Source organism: Salmo salar, chromosome ssa21 (assembly GCF_905237065.1).
Source record: "Salmo salar chromosome ssa21, Ssal_v3.1, whole genome shotgun sequence".
Lineage (NCBI taxonomy): Eukaryota > Metazoa > Chordata > Actinopteri > Salmoniformes > Salmonidae > Salmo > Salmo salar.
Genome location: NC_059462.1, coordinates 48,103,423 through 48,122,912, shown reverse-complemented (window position 1 = coordinate 48,122,912; position 19,490 = coordinate 48,103,423). Strand labels below are relative to the sequence as shown.

The 19,490-nt window shown below is 44.2% G+C and overlaps 1 protein-coding gene across 1 annotated transcript in view; it reads right to left on the bottom strand.

The window, feature by feature from the left end:
* Positions 1-19,490, bottom strand: part of LOC106582435 (aryl hydrocarbon receptor) — a 45,304-nt gene that overhangs the window by 6,775 nt on the left and 19,039 nt on the right. Inside the window, exons 3-9 of the mRNA XM_014165544.2 lie at positions 19,104-19,204; positions 13,339-13,428; positions 10,456-10,582; positions 8,884-9,014; positions 8,416-8,618; positions 8,120-8,229; positions 321-462 (exon numbers count right to left, since the gene is read on the bottom strand). Coding sequence (XP_014021019.1) covers positions 321-462; positions 8,120-8,229; positions 8,416-8,618; positions 8,884-9,014; positions 10,456-10,582; positions 13,339-13,428; positions 19,104-19,204 — 904 coding nt within the window. The remainder of the gene's footprint in view (positions 1-320; positions 463-8,119; positions 8,230-8,415; positions 8,619-8,883; positions 9,015-10,455; positions 10,583-13,338; positions 13,429-19,103; positions 19,205-19,490) is intronic.

The following is a 19,490-nucleotide window of genomic DNA, read 5'->3' as shown; positions in this document are numbered from 1 at the left end:
TAACTGAACTACAGAGGACCATGTTCTACTAATTGAACTACAGAGGACCATGTTCTACTAACTGAACTACAGAGGACCATGTTCTACTAACTGAGCTACAGAGGACCATGTTCTACTAACTGAACTACAGAGGACCATGTTCTACTAAGTGAACTACAGAGGACCACATAATCCCTTCCTCCATCTGTGTTGTCTGATGTCATAACTGTGTCATAGCTGTGGCCCTACGTCTATGAGGACTGAGTATTTTCTGGCCAGGTGACCTGACTAGGAAAACGACTGTTCCCAGACAGTAACAGGGCCCAGGGGAGTGCACGTACATCAGAGGCCTCTGTGTGGCGATGATGTAGTCTGGTTTGCCGTTCTTGTACACCAGCCTGGCGTTGGCCTGGACCCACTTCCAGAGGTTGTCCTTGGTGAGGAGCCTGAACACGGTCAGACCGCTCTCCCCTGTCTTCATCACTGGAACCACAGGACACAGTCGTTTAGGATGGAAGGGTACACATGCACATTCAATTCAAGCTTCAGCACTAGTAGGCAGATGTGGCAACGGGTACGGTAGATTAGGAATCAGGTTCATGGTTCAACTTTCTGAAGATATCTAGCTAACTGTTATATTTACTCTGGACTCTGTCAAGGAGTATAAGGCAATGGTAGCTAGAAATCTAGAATCTAGAGCAAATTCCATTAGGCAGAGGGGGTAACTAGATGTACCCTGTAATATTAATTGTGTGGCTATGTTGGTAGCTACACTATATATACAAAAGTATGTGGTCATCCCTTCTTCAAATTAGTGGATTTGGCTATTTCAGCCACACCCGTTGCTGACAGATGTATAAAAATCGAGCACACTGCCATGCAATCTCCATAGACAAACATTGGCAGTAGAATGGCCTTACTGAAGAGCTCAGTGACTTTCAATGTGGCACATAGGATGCCACCTTTCCAACAAGTCAGTTGGTCAAATTTCTGCCCTGCTAGAGCTGCCCCGGGCAACTGTAAGTCATGTTATTGTGAAGTGGAAATGTCTAGGAGCAACAACGGCTCAGCCACGACGCAGTAGGCCATACATCTGGCAGCCCAAACAATTGGCAAACGTACTGCAAATTAATAAATTATGTGACTAAACTAAATAAAAAGAAACTACACTATGAAACAAAAATAAATTATATAAAGAATGATAGTAAAAAGCTTTGGAGCACCTTAAATAACATTTTGGGAAAAAGGCAAACTCGGCTCCATCATTGATTGAATCAGGTGGCTCATTCATCACAAAACCCACTGATTTTGCCAACCACTTTAATTACTTATTCATTGGCAAGATAACTTAGGCATGACATTCCAGCAACAAACGCTGACACTACACATCCAACTATATCTGACCAAATTATGAAAGACAAGCATTGTACTTTTGAATTCTGTTAACCTGTCTGGGCTAAGGGGCAGTATTTTCACGGCCGGATGAAAAACGTACCCAATTTAAACAGGTTACTACTCTGGCCCAGAGTAGTAACCTGTAGTAATATGCATATTATTGGTAGATTTGGATAGAAAACACTCTGAAGTTTCTAAAACTGTTTGAATGGTGTCTGTGAGTATAACAGAACTCATATGGCAGGCAGAAACCTGAGAAAAATCTAAGCAGGAAGTGGAAAGTCTGAGAATTGTAGTTCTTCTTTTGATTCTCTATCGAAGCTACAGTGTCTGTGGGGTCACGTTGCACTTCCTAAGGCTTCCATTGGCTGTCTAAAGCCTTCAGAAAGTGGTTTGAGCATTCTCCTGTCACTGGGCAGATTATAGGAGCTCAGTTACTGAGTGGTCTGCCTGGCAACAAAGGGATTGGATATGCTCGGTCCCGCAAGCGCGCCCCTCCTTCTTTTTCTTCTTGAATGAATACGCTATTGTCCGGTTGGAATATTATCACAATTTTACGTTAACAATACCATAAAGATTGATTTTAAACAGCGTTTGACATGCTTCTAAGTACGGTAATGGAACATTTTCACTTTTCGTCTCTCGTTCCGCGCTCGTGCGTTATGCCTTTGGATAAGTGATCTGTACGCACGAACAAAACATATTTGGACATAAATATGGATTATTTCGAACAAAAACAACATTTCTTGTGGAAGTAGCAGTCCTGGTAGTGCATTCTGACGAAGATCAGTAAAGGTAAGAGCATATTACTAATATAATTTTCTGAACATCACGCGCCAATGTAAAATGCTGTTTTTGGATATACATATGAACTTTATCGAACAAAACATAGCCCATATAAGTTAAGTGAGGTTGGAAGAGGTGAAAATTGTTGTTGTCTATCAACAATGACAAGCCACCGGGGTCTGACAATCTGGATGGAAAATTACTGAGGATAATAGTGGACGATATTGCCACTCCTATTTGCCATATCTTCAATTTAAGCCTACTAGAAAGTGTGTGCCCTCAGGCCTGAAGGAAAGCAAAAGTCCTTCCGCTAACCAAGAATAGTAAAGCCCCCTTTACTGACTCAAATAGCCGACCAATCAGCCTGTTACCAACCCTTAGTCAATTTTGGGAAAAGATTGTGTTTGACCAGATACAATGCTATTTCACAGTAAACCAATTGACAACAGAATTTCAGCACGCTTTAGGGAAGGACATTCAACAAGCACAGCACTTACATAAATGGCTGATGATTGGCTGAGAGAAATTGATGATAAAAAGATTGGGGGGGGGGCTGTTTGGTTGGACTTCAGTGCAGCTTTTGACATTATTGATCATAATCTGCTACTGGAAAAACGTATGTGTTACTGCTTTACACCCTCTGCTACAATGTGGATAAAGAGTTAGTGGCAAGAAAAAGTATTTGAAACCTTAGGAATTACCTGGATTTCTGCATAAATTGGTCATAAAATTACATCTGATCTTCATCTAAGTCACAACAATAGACAAACACAGTCTGCTTAAACTAATAACACACAAACAATTATACGTTTTCATGTCTTTATTGAACACACCGTGTAAACATTCACAGTGCAGGGGGGGGAAAGAATGTGAACACTTGGATTTAATAACTGGTTGACTATCGTTTAGCAGCAATAACCCTAACTAAACATTTCTGTAGTTGCGTATCAGACCTTTACAACGGTCAGGAGGAATTTTGGACCATTCCTCTTAACAAAACTGTTTCAGCAAAATTCTTGGGATGTCCTGTGTGAACTGTTCGAGGTCATGCCACAGCATCTAAAATCGGGTTGAGGTCAGGACTCTGACTGGGCCACTCCAGAAGGCGCATTTCCTTCTGTTGAAGCCATTCTGTTGTTGATTTACTTCTGTGTTTTGGGTCGTTGTCCTGTTGCGTCACCCAACTTCTGTTGAGCTTCAATTGGAGGACAGATAGCCTTATATTGATAAACGTGGGAATTGATTTTTCCATCGATGATAGCAAGCTATCCAGGCCCTGAGGCAGCAAAGCAGCTCCAAACCACGATGCTGCCTCCACCATACTTTACAGTTGGAATGAGGTTTTGATGTTGGTGTGCTGTGCCTTTTTTTCTCCCCACATAGTGTTGTGTGTTCCTTCCAAACAACTCAACCTTAGTTTAATCTGTCCACAGAATATTTTGCCAGTAGTGCTGTGGAACATCCAGGTGCTTTTTTGCGAACTTCAGACGTGCAGCAATGTTTTTTTTGGACAGAAGTGGCTTCTTCCGTGGTGTCCTCCCATGAACACCATTCTTGTTTAGTGTTTTACGTATCGTAGACTCGTCAACAGAGATGTTAGCATGTTCCAGAGATTTCTGTAAGTCTTTAGCTGACACTCTAGGATTCTTCTTAACCTCATTGAGTATTCTGCGCTGTGCTCTTGCAGTCATCTTTGCAGGACGCCCACTCCTAGGGAGAGTAGCAACAGTACTGAACTTTCTCAGTTTATAGACAATTTGTCTTACTGTGGACTGATGAACATCAAGGCTTTTAGAGATACTTTTGTAACCCTTTCCAGCTTTATGCAAGTCAACAATTCTTAATCTTAGGTCTTCTGAGATCTCTTTTGTTCGATGCAGGGTTCACATCAGACGATGCTTCATGTGAATAGAAAACACATTTTTTTTCCAGTGTTTTTTATATTGCAGGGCAGCTCTAACCAACATCTCCAATCTCCAGGTTAGCTGACTCCTGACTTCAATTAACTTTTGGAGAAGTCATTAGCCTAGGGGTTCACATACTTTTTCCAACCTACACTGTGAATGCTGAGTAAAGCCAGTGTGTCTATGTATGCGGATCACTCAACACTATACACGTCAGCTACTCCAGCGACTGAAATGACTGCAACACTCAACAAAAAGCTGCAGTTAGTTTCAGAATGGGTGACAACGAATAAATTAGTCCTAAATATTTCCAAAACTAAAAGCATTGTATTTGGGACAAATCATTCACTAAACCCGAAACCTCAACTACATCTCGTATTGAAAAATGTGGAAATTGAGCAAGTTGAGGTGACTAAACTGCTTGGAGTAACCCTGGATTGTAAACTGTCATGGTCAAAACATGTACAACAGTATTTAAAAAAAATTAAAAAAATAAAAAAAATAAAGGAATGTTAACCTTTATTTAACTAGGCAAGTCAGTTAAAGAACAAATTCTTATTGACAATGACAGCCTACACCAGCCAAACCCGGACGATGCTGGGCCCATTGTGCGCCGCCCTATGGGACTCCCAATAACGGCCAGTTGTGATACAGCCTGGATTTGAACCAGGGTGTCTGTAGTGACGCCTCCAGCACTGAGATGCAGTGCCTTAGTCCTCTGCACCATTAGGGAGCCCAAAAGTGGGAAGAAGCTAAGATGGGGAGAAGTCTGTCCATAATTTTACATTTACATTTTAGTCATTTAGCAGATGCTCTTTTCCAGAGCGACTTACAGTAGTGAATGCATACATTTCATACCTTATTTATTTATTATTATTTTTTATTTTTTTGTACTGGCCCCCCGTGGGAATCGAACCTACAACCCTGGCGTTGCAAACACCATGCTCTACCAACTGAGCCACACGGGATAATAATAAAGCGCTACTCTGCCTTCTAAACAACACTATCAACAAGGCAGGTCCTACAGGCCCTAGTTTTGTTGCACCTGGACTACTGTTCAGTCGTGTGGTCAGGTGCCACAAAGAGGGACTAGGGAAAAATGCAGTTGGCTCAGAACAGGGCAGCACGGCTGGCCCTTAAAAGTACACGGAGAGCTAACATTAATGACATGCATGTCAATCTCTCATGGCTCAAAGTGGAAGAGAGATCGACTTCATCACTACTTGTTTTTGTAAGAAGTGTTGACAAGCTGAATGTACTGAGCTGTCTGTTTATAATACAAGCACACAGCTCAGACTCTCATGCATACCCCACAAGACATGCCACCAGAGGTCTCTTCACAGTCCCCAAGTCCAGAACAGACTATGGGAGGCGCACAGTACTACAAAGAGCCATGACTACATGGAACTCTATTCCACATCAAGTAACTGATGAAAGCTGTAGAATCAGATAAAAATAAATAAAAAAACAGGTAAAAATACACCTTATGGAACAACGGGGACTGTGAAGAGAAACACACAAAGGTACAGACACACACATACGCCCACATTGTAATATTGTAGTATGATGGTATTATACATTTTGTATTGTAGATATATGGCCTCTGGCAGTCTCTATGGGGGTGCCACAGGGTTCAATTCTTGGGCCGACCCTCTTCTCTGTATACATCAATGATGTCGCTCTTGCTACTGGTGAGTCTCTGATCCACCTCTACGCAGACGACACCATTCTGTATACTTCTGGCCCGTCTTTGGACACTGTGCTAACTAACCTCCAGATGAGCTTCAATGCCACACAACTCTCCTTCTGTGGCCTCCAACTGCTCTTAAATGCAAGTAAAATGAAATGCATGCTCTTCAACCGATCGCTGCCTGCACCTGCCCGCCCGACTACCATCACTACTCTGGACGATTCTGACTTAGAATATGTGGACAACTACAAATACCTAGGTGTCTGGTTAGACTGTAAACTCTCCTTCCAGACTCACATCAAACATCTCCAATCCAAAGTTAAATCTAGAATTGGCTTCCTATTTCGCAACAAAGCATCCTTCACTCATGCTGCCAAACATACCCTCGTAAAACTGACCATCCTACCGATCCTCGACTTCGGCGATGTCATTTACAAAATAGCCTCCAATACCCTACTCAATAAATTGGATGCAGTCTATCACAGTGCCATCAGTTTTGTCACCAAAGCCCCATATACTACCCACCACTGCGACCTGTACGCTCTTGTTGGCTGGCCCTCGCTTCATACTCGTCGCCAAACCCACTGGCTCCAGGTCATCTACAAGACCCTGCTAGGTAAATTCCCCCCTTATTTCAGCTCGCTGGTCACCATAGCAGCACCCACCCGTAGCACACGCTCCAGTATATCTCACTGGTCACCCCCAAAGCCAATTCCTCCTTTGGCCGCCTCTCCTTCCAGTTCTCTGCTGCCAATGACTGGAACGAACTACAAAAATCTCTGAAACTGGAAACACTTATCTCCCTCACTAGCTTTAAGCACCAGCTGTCAGAGCAGCTCACAGATCACTGCACCTGTACATAGCCCATCTATAAATAGCCCAAACAACTACCTCTTCCCCTACTGTATTTATTTTGCTCCTTTGCACCCCAGTATTTCTACTTTGCACATTCATCTACTGCAAATCTACCATTCCAGTGTTTTACTTGCTATGTTCTATTTACTTCGCCACCATGGCCTATTTATTGCCTTTACCTCCCTTATCTCACCTCATTTGCTCACATTGTATATAGACTTATTTTTCTACTGTATTATTGACTGTTTGTTTGTTTTACTCCATGTGTAACTCTGTGTTGTTGTATGTGTCAAACTGCTTTGCTTTATCTTGGCCAGGTCGCAGTTGTAAATGAGAACTTGAAATAAAATAAAAAATAAAAAATGTAGTGGTGTAATAAAGTTATATGATGTACTGTTTTATCTTTTGTTTTATATGTAATGTAAGTGCTTTAATGTGTTTGGACCCCAGGAAGAGTAGCTGCTTTGGCAGCAGCTAAAGGGGACCCATAATAAATACAAATACACAAGCTAACAGAACGGTACAGCTGAGTGCCGAAGCACGAAGCGTGTAAAAAATAATCTGTCCTCGATTGCAACACTCACTACCAAGTTCCAAACTGCCTCTGGAAGCAACGTCAGCACAAGAACTCTTCGTCGGGAGCTTCATGAAATGGGTTTCCATGGCCGAGCAGCCGCACACAAGCCTAAGATCACCATGAGCAAGAGTGGTGTAAAGCCCACTGCCATTGGACTCTGGAGCAGTGGAAACGCGTTCTCTGGAGTGATGAATCATGCTTCACCATCTGGCAGTCCGATGGACGAATCTGAGTTTGGCGGATGTCAGGAGAACACTACCTGCAAGTTTGGTGGAGGAGGAATAATGGTCCGAGGCTGTTTTCATGGTTCAGGCTAGGCCCCTTAACTCTGTAGCATATAATGACATTCTAGACGATTCTGTGCTTCCAACTTTGTGGCAACAGTTTGGGGAAGGCCCTTTCCTGTTTCAGCACGATAACACCATCGAACACCTTTGGGATGAATTGGAACGCCGACTGCGAGCCAGGCCTAAACGCCCAACATCAGTGCCCGACCTCACTAACGCTCGTGGTTGAATGGAAGCAAGTTCCCGCAGCAATGTTCCACCATCTAGTGGAAAGCCTGTGGAAGGCTGTTATAGCAGCAAAAAGGGGACGAACTTCATATTAATGCCCATGATTTTGGAATGTGATATTCGACGAGCAGGTGTCCACATACTTTTTGTTGTAGTGTATATGGATTATTGCTGCTGCTCTGCTCATGTAGTGTATATGTGGCCTATCCTATCCTCTAGCAGCTCTGCGGCTTTGCTCAATCTGCGCCGTAATCCACTGGGATTACTTGGGAAAGCTGTCCGAACTCTGTGACCACCATCTTTGACCTGGTCAGACCTGGCCTCACCAATGTTTGAGGACAGAACCAATTCAACCCAATCCAAATAAAATACTCCCATGTTTGTATTTTTAGGTAGACATAATGGAGGTGAGGCTTACTTCGGACATGGTTCTCAGCGCAGTACAACATATCCGCCGCATGGATAAACTGATACCCAGAGCCTCGCACCCGAAGTTCAGCTTCAGTATACCCAAGCACAATTTTCCCCCTGCAAAAGGGATAATGTCAATAAACAATTATTTCACATCATATAATAACCAGTACTACATAACAATAGCAGTATGACTGACAAATGACAGTCTATTCAATACTATTGTAATAGTAGTCTATTTATTTTGATGATTGCAACTGTCACCACAACATTATCATAATAAGGAAGTGAAAGTGAGCGTACTTTGCGTCGCAGGCCATGGGGGTGAAGTCCAGCTTGTGTTTGGTTCTGAAGGTCATGTTCTTGGTCCTGATCTCCAGGATGGAGGGGGTCTGGAGGGGCGTAGCGATGGCAAACAGGGCCAGCTGGGGCGGGGCCTTGACCCCGTTATCCTGCCGCTGGTTCTGACCACGCAGGAACTTCAGCCTGCCCTGCAGACTCAGGGCCTGGCGGGGCCGGGGGGGGGAACGCAAACATTTTGTTTTAGACATGTATCTTTTCGTCTTCGGTTGTCCATGTGTTTGAATATCTGTCCAAAGTCTGTCCGACAACAATCTGATTTCCATCCATCAAAATTGTATTTCAACGTGTTAACACGTCACCCTATGTCAATGTGTGAGCTTTCCTCTTGGTGAGCTTAAAATACTAATAGACAAACACTATTGGGAGATTGTAAGAGTTCGGTCGGGGTGAGGTGTCAATAACACCTACCAGGAAGCCAGAGGAGTTGTCCAGGAGGCAGCGGAAGCGACACACGAAGTTCCTCTCCAGGAAGGAGGAGTTCTCTGGTGGGAGCTGCTCAGGGTTATAGGTCACAGTGGTGCTGCTCTCCGGCTCCACATCTATGGATCAGAAGATATGACATGTTCAGACCAGGCTTTACCATCAAAATCATCTAACCACCTATTTCACTATATTAGGAAACGATCCTCAAGATTACACTATTCAGTTCAGTCACACTGTAGAAACAGAACAAAGTGTGCAACTTCTCTAAATGGTCATACAAACGGGTAATCAGTGATAACCTGATTATGTAATCTCATGAAATAATTATTATGTTTATGATCGTACAGGAATTCATCAACACAAAAAGCTAACAAATGAATAACAACATTGTTGACTGTGTGTTGACGTGAGGTGTCTGGCTTGGGTGTCTGCTGAGAGATGTGTCATGACACTTGAAACAAAGCCTTTTTCAATATCCCTCAGCACATTCTAAATGCTAACTTTTCTGTTCTGCTTCTGTTCTTTTCTGTTCTGTGTGTGTTCTGTTTTGACCCGACTGTGTGTCCTGTCCTCAATGGCCGTGGTCTCCTATCTCTGTTGAAAATACACTTATGTAATTTGCCCCAGAGGCTAATGTAGTCTTGTGACGGCTTCCTCTCCAGCAGGGGAAGAAGAAATGTGCAACACCACCCCATAGTGGAGAGGTACGTCAGTGCAGAGGCATGAACCTTTCTTGAATGTTTATGAGCAGTAATTCATTATAGATGTTTATATAATGCATAATAATGAGTTATTATATACTTATTTAATGCATTACGCATACTTCATAAGGTGTTATAACTGCATTTGTAACGCATTATGTAGAGGGTATTCATAGGAAATGTTATCGAAAGTTCTGCATTAATTTCTATGATTGAATCTCTTTTAATGTTTTTTCATTGACGGAGGTGGTGTTTCAGGGTCTAACATGGAGGTGGTGTTTCAGGGTCTAACGCAGAGGTGGTGTTTCAGGGTCTAACGCAGAGGTGGTGTTTCAGGGTCTAACACGGAGGTGGTGTTTCAGGGTCTAACACGGAGGTGGTGTTTCAGGGTCTAACAAGGAGGTGGTGTTTCAGGGTCTAACACGGAGGTGGTGTTTCAGGGTCTAACACGGAGGTGGTGTTTCAGGGTCTAACAAGGAGGTGGTGTTTCAGGGTCTAACACGGAGGTGGTGTTTCAGGGTCTAACACGGAGGTGGTGTTTCAGGGTCTAACACGGAGGTGGTGTTTCAGGGTCTAACGCGGAGGTGGTGTTTCAGGGTCTAACACGGAGGTGGTGTTTCAGGGTCTAACACGGAGGTGGTGTTTCAGGGTCTAACACGGAGGTGGTGTTTCAGGGTCTAACACGGAGGTGGTGTTTCAGGGTCTAACACGGAGGTGGTGTTTCAGGGTCTAACGCAGAGGTGGTGTTTCAAGGTCTAACACGGAGGTGGTGTTTCAGGGTCTAACACGGAGGTGGTGTTTCAGGGTCTAACACGGAGGTGGTGTTTCAGGGTCTAACGTGGAGGTAGGAAGTCACCTGAGGAGGACTCTCCCAGTGGGTCCACGATGGCAGGTGGGCTGAGGGCCCAGTGGAGGTTCCTCCTCAGCTCCTGCTGGTCCTCAGTGTGGACCAACTCATACACACTCTGGTGCATAATATCAGTCTGAGGAAGGAAAGAGAGAGAGAGAGGGAGAGGGGAGAGAGAGAGAGAGAGAGAGAGAGGAAGAGGGAGGGGGAGAGAGAGGGTGTAGAGAGAGGAGGGAAGGAGAGTGAGGGAGTACGAAGGGAAGGAGGCATTATAGAGACAAACAAAATTAAGATGGAAATATCCATCACATGGAGGCAGTTAAAATAAAGATGAAAGCATGCACAATACAGACAAACAACGTCTAAATGATAGATCCTTATGTAAATTACATTATGGGAACTTCAGACACTATACCGCTACAGTGCATTCAGAAAGTCTTCAGACCCCTTCACTTTTTCCACATTGTTATGTTACAGCCTTATTCTGAAATGGATTGTAAAAATCCTCATCAATCTACACACAATACCCCATAATGACAAAGCGAAAACAGGTTTTTAGAAAACAGAAATAAAACAGAAATACCTTATTTACATAAGTATTCAGACCCTTTGTATGAGACTCTAAATTGAGCTCAGGTGCATCCTGTTTCCATTGATCATCCTTGAGATGTTTCTACAGCTTGAATGGAGTCCACCTGTGGTAAATGCAATTGATTGGACATGATTTGGAAAGGCACACACCTGTCTATATAAAGGTCCCACAGTTGACAGTGCATGTCAGAGCAAAGCTATGAAGTTGAAGGAATAGTCCGTACAGCTCCGAGACAGGATTGTGTTGAGGCACAGATCTGGGGAAGGGTACCAAAAAATGTCTGCAGCATTGAAAGTCCCCAAGAACACATTGGTTGAAGTCTGGAAACCCCAAGTCTCTTCCTAGAGCTGGCCGGCCGGCCAAACTGAGCAAACGGGGGAGAAGGGCCTTGGTCAGGGAGGTGACCAAGAAACCGATGGTCACTGACAGAGCTCCAGAGTTCCTCTGTGGAGATGGGAGAACCTTCCAGAAGGACAACCATCTCTGCAGCACTCCACCAATCAGGCCTTTATGGTAGAGTGGCCAGACGAAAGCCACTCCTCAGTAAAAGGCACATGACAGCCGCTTGGATTTTGCCAAAAGGCACTTAAAGGACTCTCTGACCATGAGAAACAAGATTATCCTTGGCCTAAATGCCAAGCGTCACATCTGGAGGAAACCTGGCACCATCCCTACGGTGAAGCATGGTGGTGGTGGCAGCATCATGCTGTGGGGATGTTCGAGGGAAAGATGAACAGAGCAAAATACAGAGAGATCCTTGATGAAAACCTGCTCCAAAACGCTCAGGACCTCAAACTGGGGCAAAGGTTCAGAACAAGTCTCTGAACGTCCTTGGGTGGCCCAGCCAGAGCCCGGACTTGAACCCGATCGAACACCTCTGGAGAGACCTGAAAATAGCGACGCTCCCCATCCAACCTGACAGAGCTTGAGAGGATCTGCAGAGAAGAATGGGGGAAACTCTCCAAATACAGGTGTGCCAAGCTTGCAGCATCATATCCAAGAAATCTCAAGGCTGTAATCGCTGCCAAAGGTGCTTCAACAAAGGACTGAGTAAAGGGTCTGAATACTTATGTAAATGTGATATTTCTTTTTTTTATTTTTTTTTATACATTTGCAAAAATGTCTAAAAACTTGTTTTTGTTTGGCAAATATGGGGTACTGTGTGTAGATTGATAAGGGGGAAAAACGATTTAAATCAGTTTTAGAATAAGGCTGTAACGTAACAAAATGTGGAAAAAGTGACATTATCTGAACATCGCTATACTGAAGGAGTGACGTTATGGGAACATTGCTATACTGAAGGAGTGACATTATGGGAACATCGCTATACTGAAGGAGTGACGTTATGGGAACATCGCTATACTGAAGGAGTGACGTTATGGGAACATCGCTATACTGAAGGAGTGACGTTATGGGAACATCACTATACTGAAGGAGTGACGTTATGGGAACATCACTATACTGAAGGAGTGACGTTATGGGAACATCAATATACTGAAAGAGTCTGTGATATCTCTCCAAGAGTGTGTTGAATTACCAGTGTCTCAGTGTGTGCTAAACTTCTCCAGAGCCTGAATGTCATACAGTAGACTGCATAATCCTTTGTGCCTCTTCACTATCCCCCCATCCCCCGCCATATTCCCATCTATCTCTGCAGGGTCTGTGATGCTGTGGTGCTGGTCAGAGCTGCTGCCCACTGCCCACTACCCCGGCTGGTGGTCTCTTTCCACTAAAGGCCAAGCTATTAATAGACTGGTCTCACCCAGTCTCTCTCTGTGGACCTGCTGAGCAGAATCAGACTCTTCACCAAGCAGGTAGGGCCCAGACAACGGCCCCTGACAGTTCGCAGCAGACACCGCACGCAACCCCCAAACCCAACCATAAGTCCAATGAATATTATTTCCATTTAACCAGGTTTATACAGGTTAGTCTCATTGAGAAAATGATTTGATGCCATAGCATCTATAGGCAACCGTCTCTACAGTGACAACCTCTACAGGGTATCATTCTGTTTGTATTGCATGCAAATCATTTATAAAAACCTCAAGCAGAGATGACCATGTGTCGATGGAGGATTATGCTTTAACGTTTGCAAACATGCATGTGAATGCTGCACCAGGCTGACCCAGCAGTAGAATTAATGCTATTAGTCAGCCAAGATCCCAAAGACGATCCAGCTGCCTCACCAGATGCCTGATGTCCATTATGAATGAGCTGAGGCACAGAACATCCTGCTCATGCTTTAGGAATAGAACCTTCACTGGGGTACGGAAAGGGAGGAGGGACAATCTGTACGGTACCTGGTGGAAGCCCAGGTAATCCTGGATGGTGTGAGAGGAGTAGAAAATGGTCCCATCATTAGTGATCACCAGCACGAAGCCGTTCAGAGCCTGTATGTCAAACATGCACAAGATAACAAAAGATTGTTATGCAACACAATGCAACTCACTGATGACACAGAGTCAGGAAAAAGCAGCTTTTAGTTTGTTTGCTGTCTAAAATTGGGGACCTTATGGCAATTCAAAAGGCAGATTGAGGACCTTTTTTACTGAAGAATGTGTTTGTTTTCTATGATTGTGTTTTGCTTTTCGTGTATTGATGTGTATATTGATGTGTAGAGTGATGTGTATACTGATGTGTGTACTGATGTGTATATTGATGTGTACTGATGTGAATATTGATGTGTATATTGATGTGTACTGATGTGTATACAGGGCTCATCGGTAAAAAAGACCTTGGTCTCAGCCTGAATCCCTGTCAAAATAAAGGGGGAAAAAAATACACTTCAGTTAGGCTTAGTCCTTCCATTAGGCTTAGTCTTTCCATTAGGCTTAGTCTTTCCATTAGGCTTAGTCTTTCCATTAGGCTTAGTCTTTCCTTTAGGCTTAGTCTTTCCATTAGGCTTAGTCCTTCCATTAGGCTTAGTCCTTCCTTTCTTAGCAGGCCCAGTTCCACAACGGGGCAAAGGGGGCTTAGCCCCCTCAGTTGAAACTTGTGTTTTAGTTTTATGTCCCGATATAAAAACAGCAAAAAAGTTCAAATGATTGAGTGACAGGTTGGCTCAAAATCTGTATCTCCGCTGCACTGTGTCAGCACAATGGACAGAGCGTGTTGCTGTGTTTGTAGGGGGGGTATGGAAAGCCACGGGGCGGTTAGGTATGACTCCTTTGTGTTTCCATCTGTGGTAGGCTCAGTGAATAAAGGGATATGCCTCCGCCTGTAATTTTTTGATTTATTTATAAAGGGCTGGGTCAAGTTTACCATTGAAGCTGCTTCACTCAACTCTGCCTCACCATTACAGAGTTTAGTTAGCTTCTTAGCTAGCTGTAAAAAGCTTTAGTGTTATTAGCCTTAGCCTATTTAGCTAGCTCGAACCTACTAATTTCCCACTGCCACAATGGATATCAGAAATTGGCTTCGCCAAAGTACCCCAAAGAAAAGGAGAGAGATGAGCAGCAGCATTAATCCACCGAAGCCGCCACCATGCCGATGCCATGATGCTGCCAAGCAATGATGCTGCCGAGCGCCAGCTAGCTCTGCGGGCAGAGCCTCCCCACCAATCCGCAAGGATAATGGCTCCACAGCGCGCTCCACCTTCGATTGTTCCTTACGATCTTAGAACAAAGGAGCCAGCCCAAGTTAGCCTAGAATCCTAACCTAGCCGTAGGTACTCTGTCCAAAAACATTAATTAAATAGCAACTGGTTCATAGAAAGAGAGTAGCTGGAATACTCAGTTACTGCAGAATTCAATATAATTCCAATGCAAGAACCCAAATGAAGCCCCTGGGTATAGCTACATATCAGTATGTCTCATCATAGAAATCGATCCATTCTACTATGGTTTTCTTGGTAGCCTAGGGGTTTTTGTGGTTGTAAATGGAACTGGACGTAACGGTAGGCTGGCATTGCTTAATTGATTACATGAGTCAAATTTGATCCACAGAAATGTATTGTGCCATATCACTACGTGTTGCTAGCAGGCTTATAGGCCTTTTTGTTTGACAAGACAGCTTTGCATGGCTGCATCTCACTGTAGTAGGCTGTAGGCTGCATCTCACTGTAGTAGGCTGTAGGCTGCATCTCACTGTAGTAGGCTGCATCTCACTGTAGTAGGCTGCATCTCACTGTAGTAGGCTGTATCTCACTGTAGTAGGCTGCATCTCACTGTAGTAGGCTGTAGGCTGCATCTCACTGTAGTAGGCTGTAGGCTGTATCTCACTGTAGTAGGCTGCATCTCACTGTAGTATGCTGTATCTCACTGTAGTAGGCTACATCTCACTGTAGTAGGCTGTATCTCACTGTAGTAGGCTGTATCTCACTGTAGTAGGCTGCATCTCACTGTAGTAGGCTGCATCTCACTGTAGTAGGCTGTATCTCACTGTAGTAGGCTACATCTCACTGTAGTAGGCTGTATCTCACTGTAGTAGGCTGTAGGCTGTATCTCACTGTAGTAGGCTGCATCTCACTGTAGTAGGCTGCATCTCACTGTAGTAAGCTGTAGGCTGTATCTCACTGTAGTAGGCTACATCTCACTGTAGTAGGCTGTAGGCTGTATCTCACTAGTAGGCTACATCTCACTGTAGTAGGCTGCATCTCACTGTAGTAGGCTGTAGGCTGTATCTCACTAGTAGGCTACATCTCACTGTAGTAGGCTGTAGGCTGTATCTCACTGTAGTAGGCTGCATCTCACTGTAGTAGGCTGCATCTCACTGTAGTAGACTGCATCTCACTGTAGTATGCTGTAGGCTGCATCTCACTGTAGTAGGCTGCATCTCACTGTAGTAGGCTGCATCTCACTGTAGTAGGCTGTAGGCTGCATCTCACTGTAGTAGGCTGCATCTCACTGTAGTAGGCTGTAGGCTGCATCTCACTGTAGGAGGCTGTATCTCACTGTAGGAGGCTGCATCTCACTGTAGTAGGCTGCATCTCACTGTAGTAGGCTGCATCTCACTGTAGTAGGCTGCATCTCACTGTAGTAGGCTGTATCTCACTGTAGTAGGCTGCATCTCACTGTAGTAGGCTGCATCTCACTGTAGTATGCTGTATCTCACTGTAGTAGGCTGCATCTCACTGTAGTAGGCTGCATCTCACTGTAGTAGGCTGCATCTCACTGTAGTAGGCTGCATCTCACTGTAGTAGACTGCATCTCACTGTAGTAGACTGCATCTCACTGTAGGCTAGACTGCATCTCACTGTAGGCTGTATCTCACTGTAGGCTGTATCTCACTGTAGGCTGTATCTCACTGTAGGCTATGTTCTGGTTATCTGGATCTCCTTTCACCTTTTGTTTACTGTGTTTGTTTACTGTTAATGTAACTAGCCTAAATATAGATTGTGTCATGCCTTAATCTGATATTTTATTTACTAGGCCTACTACTTTGTACCGCTGGGTTGTTCTGTTCTCATTTATTCGTCTGCATCACAGTTGCGTCGGTATTCTAAGCCAAACTGCTACTCAGTATGTTTGTTTCAATGCATGAATAACTAGGCTATTACTTTCAGCATTTAGTTTGCATTATTTTGTTAAGACAGCTGTGTGTACGGCTGTATTCACATAGGCGGTTTGTAATAGGTGAATTACCCTGTCTATCCTGTAGCCTATATTCATGACCAAAACGGCATTGCTTTAGTGTGTAGGGCGCTGTCCATTGTGCTGCTACAGATTTCGCTCTAACCTGTCACTTAAAAAGCACTTAACCAATGGTCTCAGAGTCTGGGCATTTGAACTTTATGTTTATTGTGAAATAAGCAGTTTTCAATATAATTCCAATGCAAGAACCGATTTCAACTGCCCCCTTAGTCCCTTTATCCTGGTGCCTTGTCTGGTTCTTCCTTAGTCTTTTCATATCTCCGGGTTCTGTTCCAATGTAGATATGTTTTATATTTACTGAATTTTGCTTAATGAGACATTGTTTTTTGATAACTTAAGCAACATGTGATGGTAGTGGTTGTGAGGTGTCCTACAGTGAGATTGGTGGACTCTGCACCCCGGAGTGGATGAGGGGTTGTCAGTGTGCTACATGCAAGACGGGTTTGTTCTGAACTGGAGATAAACAAATAATGTCAGGAATAAAAGATAGACGGATTAGTCAGTCATTTGTTTTATCCCAAACGGGAACAGCTGGTCCCATGTTTCCACCCCACTAAACACACTCCCACTCCCTCGTACACAGGAACATTTTGTAAACAAATGCACAAACAGGCATACAACCATATCTACCTTACTCAAACAAAACAGACATTAGCATGTTCATCCATCACCTGATTTGTTAACACACACACAAAACCCCGGGCCACACACACACACGCCAACACTAATCCACTCACAGTGCAATGGGTGCATCCACAGAAAATACCCTCAGTCTTCCCAGGGGCTGAACCATGACTAAGGCATGGTGATGTTATGTTGCTCTTTCACTAATAATCAATGATTCACCCCAATTATCTGCAGCACATCCTCTCTGTGTGTAAGCAGACCAGTGAAACATAAACACTATCATTTCAGTTTGGATGGTTTGTACACCATCTTGCAAGTAAACAGCCAACTTCCAGGGTCTAATGTACCAGGCGTTCAGCAACTACAAATTAGTGAAGTGAAATAAATGTAACAAGCCCCTAGCGGCAGACCCCATATGAACACAGTTCAACTCTTGCAATCAGAGAACCACAATGTGTGCAAACTAGATTATAGACTTCCTGGTTGAACAGAAAAGAGACCACACCCCCAATAGCTTTGCATTTTTTGCATGCTGGTACAGTACCAAAACTTACAGGATCTGTCTGTATTCTGCAGAACTACTTTCCCACACGGTGGAGGGTGTCAGGCTACTTTCCCACACGGTGGAGGGTGCCAGGCTACTTTCCCACACGGTGGAGGGTGCCAGGCTACTTTCCCACACGGTGGAGGGTGTCAGGCTACTTTCCCACACGGTGGAGGGTGTCAGGCTACTTTCCCACACGGTGGAGGGTGCCAGGCTACTTTCCCACACGGTGGAGGGTGTCAGGCTACTTTCCCACACGGTGGAGGGTGTCAGGCTACTTTCCCACACGGTGGAGGGTGCCAGGCTACTTTCCCACACGGTGGAGGGTGTCAGGCTACTTTCCCACACGGTGGAGGGTGCCAGGCTACTTTCCCACACGGTGGAGGGTGTCAGGCTACTTTCCCACACGGTGGAGGGTGTCAGGCTACTTTCCCACACGGTGGAGGGTGTCAGGCTACTTTCCCACACGGTGGAGGGTGTTAGGCTACTGTGGGACTACTTTGAGTATAAGAGGTGGTCTGAGTCTGTTTTCAACAATGACAGTGACAGGTGAAAACTCTCCCCTCCTCTCCTGATGTAAATAATGGATGACCTCACAACTCCTCTACAATTCACTACTAAGTGTCTGATGTTGAACCAAAGAAGAGAGAAATCTTCATCGCTCCCCTTCTCCGCTTCTTCCCCTAACCTCGCCTTTTCGTCCTGCCTCCCTGTCTTTTAAAATGTCCCGTGGCTGTTATCTCAATCTGAATAAAAGATTTCCTCCTCCCCAGAATGAGCTTTCATGCTTCATTACTAACACATTGGAGAGATGTAGGTTTATCATAATAATGAAACTTCGCTCATAGGGCAGGGATGTCTGGCAGACTGTTTCCTCTGTTCTGCTCTGGAATTCCACTGTGCTGCACATACAGGGGAACTGGACTGGAAAATCAATGACTCTGGCTTATCCAAAAGAGAGCTGGCAGCCAACTAGATCACTCTCCACTCAATCACACATACAGAGAAACAAAATGAAAATAGCTCCCTAGAAACTGTGATAGAATCGTAAACTAAATAAAATGAGAATGAATTCCAGTATGACAAAATGATGGGAGTATTACGGTGTGTTATGGGAATTGATAACCGGAGATACAAACAAGCTGTTACTTTTTTGGATTTAAAACAAAGTGAGGCCAGTGAGTTATGGGGTATATCCAACACTTCATCACTGGATATTAAGCGTTGTAATTAATTACCAAAAGCAAAGACAGTTGTTTTTGTCTTTATATTTTAGAAGATTCCACATGCCTTTAGCACTGACCTGCAGCAAAAGTTCTCCTTCAGGCAGCCAACTGTCCTCCAATCCTGTGGCTTTGCTGTTGTCAGCGCTACCACCATTGCAAGAACAGTTCTTCAGGGCAACTGCAGACAGAGAAACACAGAGAGAGAGACAGAGAGAAAAAGAGAAGAGGAAAGAAGAGGGAGGGAGAGAGGCAAGAGTGAGGAAGAGATAGAGAGTGGAGAGGAAGGAGGGGAGGGAGGGATAGAGAGACAGAGGCTTTAGTCTTGTAATAATGTTTACAAAGCACTGCTGTGAATGTCAGAAAGCTTTATGTTTAGTGCACTGTATGCAGGACAGGATTGCAGCTCATTAAAGTTTCATCAAATAGCATCTTAAAAATGAGGATCCACATCCAGGCCTTTTATC